The following is a 5449-nucleotide window of genomic DNA, read 5'->3' as shown; positions in this document are numbered from 1 at the left end:
ATTGATATTAATAAGAGAAAAGATGAAAGATTAGTAATTTTAATTTATATTAGTTAGTATTTTTGGTTAATAATCTAATATTTTTAATTTAATAATTTAATAACATATTTTTAGTCAATACTTTTAAACGTTACTAATTAATTGTTGGCCAAAAATAATATGTCCTGTTAAGCATTGCTCATCAATTGTTAATTCCATTATCAATTGCTATAGGGTAAACATACATTTGATCAACCACGTTAATGAAAATTTTATTAAATTTTTTTGTGAAGAAAAAAAGGAGTTGTATAGTAGATTAATTAGTAGTAGGATGGAGTTAAGGTGAAGAGATAGGACAAAATAAATAGTAGTAAGCAAGCTTTGTTAATAAGCAACGATATGATGACATTGTAGTTTCAAAACATATTGGTTCAAACATTAATCCGTGAAGCAAAAGCCAATAATTTTCATCTTCAATTTATGACAATGTGACCCTTTTATCTACTCTTCTTATGAAATCATTAAGCAGCAATGACATATAATAATAAAAATAATAAGAAGAAGGGACAATTAATTAAGTCGTACGTACATGCTTAATTATTTCCGACGGAAAACCATAGTTTTCTTGCCTATTTTCTTTTATTTTAATTTAAATTGCATGAGAAGATTTGCAAAAAAACATAGACACATCATTTGCAAAAGTAGAGGCTGAAGTACAATTTTCATTAATTAATGTAAAACAAATTAATTATTTATGACATGCCGGTAGGTAAGTTCATATATGATATGATCTAGTACCTGGGGCAACAACATGATGGCATTACATTGAACAATTAAGGAGATTGGGGACATTGCCACCAAATCATGAAGGCATTGAACTCAGTTGGGTAACCAATACTCAACCAGCCAATTACTAATTAATTTGTCATCAATTGATAATTTTAATTTTTTAAATTATCATTAATTAATAATTATTTAAATTTTATCTTTTAAAAAATACAAAATTAATAATTATTAATTATAATTATTTAAAATTAGTTAATTAAAAGTTATTTGCTTATAGTTTTCTTTTACAAAATTGTGGAGAGCTATAGTTTAAAAATTATAAGTAGTTATGATATTAAATATAATAAATAAATAATTATAAATATTAATATAAAATTATAAATATTAAATTAAATAAAATAATTTTAAATTATTGTCTTCTTGATATTATTCTTATTTCATTACTCATACATCCATTTGACTTATCACAATCAATCTAGATATCTACAAATTAAACTAATCTTGATCTTAGACAAATAGAGTGGAAGGAGTGGATTCTAATGCTATATATGTATCGAATAATTCAACTCAAAATCTAGAAGAATAATTTTTCGTTGAAGAATGAATCATATGGGGAATAAATCCTCATAGTAGTTTTTGAGATTCGTATGATTACTTAATGTAGTTTTTAAGATTTTGATTTTTTCACTGTAGTCTTCCAGATAGAGCTCCGTGTATTTATAATGGTCCCTGGGCATATTTCTAGTGATGAGTCATCACCGAAGCGTTTACGTGGTGTCGTTTTGCCACGCTGTAGATGAGCTGGCTCATTTTTCACTATACCCACATTGGTCTCTCGAAGTTGGTGTTATTGTACAAAGTCCCACTCCTGCACGCTTCGCTCTCCTTCTTCTTTGCGTTTTTCATCGCATTCTTCAAGCTCTCAATTCTCTTCCTCTACGCTCTCCAAACCAACATCCATCCCGATGCCTAACCCTCTAATTCCAACGGCTTTCGTGCTGCCATTATTCGCCCTAGCACTCCCAAAGGCCCTGCTCCCGACCTCAAAAAGCACCCCAAGAGTAAGGACAAGCTCAATTTCAACGAGAAGAATGCCCAGATCTTCAGGCTTAGACTTGACCATGCTCACCTCCATTTTGCTGGTCTTGATGGGTTCTGGAAGGTTCTCATTGCTGCAATGCATGGAATTTCTTTCATTGGTGTTGTTCATTTCTGCTGCTAGAATTGCACGTTCCTTTAGGCTTGGAACAGATCAGATTCGTTGCAATTTGTCCATGATCACTTGTGGATAATTTGGTCACACCATCCTTTATGCAAACCAACTGTTTTTTATATTTACTGCTTTGATTTGGATTAAGCCTTTAGCTGAAATTTTCGTGGATAGTTTGGGAAATCCTTTCTTTAACCATAGGATATTGTTGGCAGCTGTACACTTTATGGCTTTGGGTTCAGCTGCATGAAGCTGTTCCTGAAAAAAGGTACAATAGATATGTGGAGCTTGCTCAAGCAGTATTTGGTGAGTTTATTTGATATAGTTTATTTATTATATCACATTGTTATGTAAAGTTGCATAATTACCAATGCAAGAATGCTTTACATATAATTGATCCTAAAAAATTATGTTGTGTACTCAAACCAAGTTAATTGAAGATTCATACACATATAACAGTCCTAAAACTATCATTGCCTGATTTGAAAAGGTTTCAACCTTGCTTTTTCAGGTGAAAGATTAAAAGTGTGCCTTGCTCTCTTTCCAACTGTTTATTTACCAGTAGGAATTGCAACTGCATTGATCCTTATAGAAGGGGAAACCATGAAACTCTTTTTTCAAATAGTTTGTGGTCCAACGTGTACATCAAATTCTTTAACCACAGTGGAGTGGTACCTGATTTTTACTTCTCTATCCATTGTCCTGTCTCAACTTCCAAACCTCAATTCAATTGCAGGGCTCTCACTCATAGGTGTTGTGACAGCAATTACTTACTCCACCATGGTTTGGGTTCTATCTGTGAGCCAATAAAGGCCACCCTCCATCTCTTATGAACCTTTGTCATCGTCATCATCTTCTACATCTTTGTTTCTTGTCTTGAATACTCTTGGAATCGTAGCATTTTCTTTCAGAGGCCACAATTTGGCACTAGAGATTCAGGTACTAATAATGCCTTGCCATAAAAATTGACTAATTAAACTTCTGATTTTTCTTTCTTTAGTTAATGAAAATACGAGCTTTACTTCTTTTTCAGGCTACAATATCGTCGACTTTTAAGCACCTGAGACCCAGTTCAGGTGCCAATGTGAAAAGGTGCCAAGGTTGCTTATTTTTTCATTATATTGTGCCTCTTTTCTCTAGTTTAGTTAATGGATTATGATTGATTCTTTAAGTAACTGTAGAATTTCAAATATAACTGAGTTGTTTGTAGTTGTTTATCAAAATTTGAGAATTTAGGGTTAAATATAGTGGGAGAGACCAATGTGGGTATAAATTAGAAATGAGCCAGCTCAGCTAGCCGTTGGAGTCATCCAGCATGGCAAAACGACGCCACGTAAGCACTCCGGTGATGACTCATCACCAGAAATATGCCCAGGGACCATTATGAGTGCTCGGAGCACTATCTGGAGGACTACAGTGAAAAAATCAGGATCTTGAGGACTACGTTAGGTAATCACGCAAATCTCAGGGACTACTATGGGGATTTACTCATCATATGGGAAATGGCATATATACAGTGATACGACCGTTATACGTTGGTTATAAAGTTATAATTTGGTCACAAACGTTATAGATCAGTCATTAATAACTAAACCAAAACGTCAGATATGCTATTATTTTCCGATCAAAATATCATTACTCGGAGATATAATAGTTACTTTTCACTTTCTGATATAAAAAAAACGGTAAGAAAATTGTTCAATTCATTGCATTCTGTAAAGCTTATTACTCACTTACTTACTTGAGCGTCGAGTGCCTTTTACATGTACGTACCCACTCCCTTGTTTTCTCACTACGGACGCATACCTCATCTTGACAGAGAGATTACAGGCATTCACCAACAGACGAGCTATACCTCAGTCAAACTGAGTAAGAACAATTGGTGTGGGAGCCTCGAAATAAAAACCTTTCTTCGCGGCCTCCTCCTTCCCCTATCCCAAACCCATACGGCCAGACATTTTCTTCTAGCTCGGCACGTCGTCCATTCCCCCAGTGACTTTGCTGTGCGAGGCTTCCAGCTGTGCCGTCGTGTCTTCATCGTCTCGCTGTCGTCGTCCTACTGTCACCGGAAGGTTAGTGGCAATGTGATTTCTGTTGAGTCTATTTCTGGATTTTGAATTTGATTTTGAATGTCTCTAATAAGTAATTTGTGATTTCTGAATTTAAAATTAATTAATTTGTAATCAATGTTTTGAATTTGAAATTTGTGATAAGTGATTTGTTATGTTGCTGTTGCCGTTTTTAAATTTTTGTTAGTTCTTAGTAAACTAATTTAGTGTAGTGCCGGTGTGAATGCTACTCTGGAACTGTGGCGATGTTGCCATTTTTTAATTTTAGTTTTGTGTTGCCTGCAATGTTCCATTGTCTTGTGTTTAAGAATGGGTTGGGTTAGAAGTGTTTAGTTTCTGAACGGCAATTGTGGTTTTTGGATTTGTTGTTGCTGTTCTGGAACTTGGTCTTTCACTATCTGAGATTCTTGCTCCTAACTCCTAAGGCCTAATTAGGCAAAACAAAAAAAAATGTGAAAAATCCCTTATGTGGAGTAATGTAATGTAATGTTGTAAGGTCTTTAGTGTGCCAATACCTTTGAAGCTAAGGAAGTTTGTAATAAAGTTGCTGAATGCTGAAATACTTGTTAGCTTGTAATAAAGCTTGTTTTTCACTGCGTTGTTGCCTTGTTTATTTTAGTTATGGTCTTATGGATGTTATTTGATTTCTAGTTGTACTGTTGTTATTTTTAATTTTGATTATAATTTATTAATTTCAGTTATGAATAGAAGTATTAATCAAAAAACAGTTGTTGATAACAATGTATCTGTGAGTAATAATTCGCCTGTCTTCTAATTTACGAAGAAAAACGTTTTAGCTTGAAAATATATTGCTTTACAAGTAGTGAATAAAAAATTACAGTATTAATGTTTATTTTGTCTACAAGTTCTTCATGATATTTAGATATTTCTTTTAACTTTTGAAATTATATTTTGATAAGATTATATGGATTTAGTTGATGACATTTCATGTAATATTTTAAATTTGAAAGATATTTTAAAATTTATATTAGACTATAATTATATTTTATTATGTTTATTTATAATTTATTTATTATTTTATTCTAAAACAGTTTTTTCAATTAAACCACGGTTGGACTGGTTAGACCAGTAAACTAATAAATCTATAACTAAAATGGTTCGATAGTTGATCCAGTTTGCTAAACCTTATTTACAAGCATTCACCAGCAGACGAGTTATACCTCAATTAAACTGAACAAGAACATATAATTTTATCCAAATAAACCATATATAAACAAACAATAATGTTAGCGAGAGATAAAAAAAATTAAAATTTATTTTATTTAATATTTATTAATTAGTATAATAATTAATAAATATTAAATAAAAAATTTTGATTAATTTTTATTGATTTCTTTTAGTTATCAAGTATTTTCATAAGCAAATTGCATAAATATTTGCAAAT

General features: G+C 32.1%; 1 protein-coding gene across 1 annotated transcript; it reads left to right on the top strand.

Annotated features, from left to right (window-relative positions):
• Positions 1-1913: 1913 nt before the first annotated feature.
• LOC140174722 (lysine histidine transporter-like 8) lies at positions 1914-2865 on the top strand. The gene is made up of 3 exons (XM_072200223.1): positions 1914-2049; positions 2150-2281; positions 2487-2865. Exons 1-3 carry the CDS (start codon positions 1914-1916, stop codon positions 2783-2785), a joined length of 567 nt encoding a protein of 188 aa, XP_072056324.1. The 3' UTR covers positions 2786-2865.
• The last annotated feature ends 2584 nt before the right edge of the window (positions 2866-5449 follow it).

Source organism: Arachis hypogaea, chromosome 8 (genome assembly GCF_003086295.3).
Source record: "Arachis hypogaea cultivar Tifrunner chromosome 8, arahy.Tifrunner.gnm2.J5K5, whole genome shotgun sequence".
Lineage (NCBI taxonomy): Eukaryota > Viridiplantae > Streptophyta > Magnoliopsida > Fabales > Fabaceae > Arachis > Arachis hypogaea.
The sequence above is the reverse complement of the archived record's forward strand: the minus strand, read 5'-3'. Positions and strand labels throughout refer to the sequence as shown.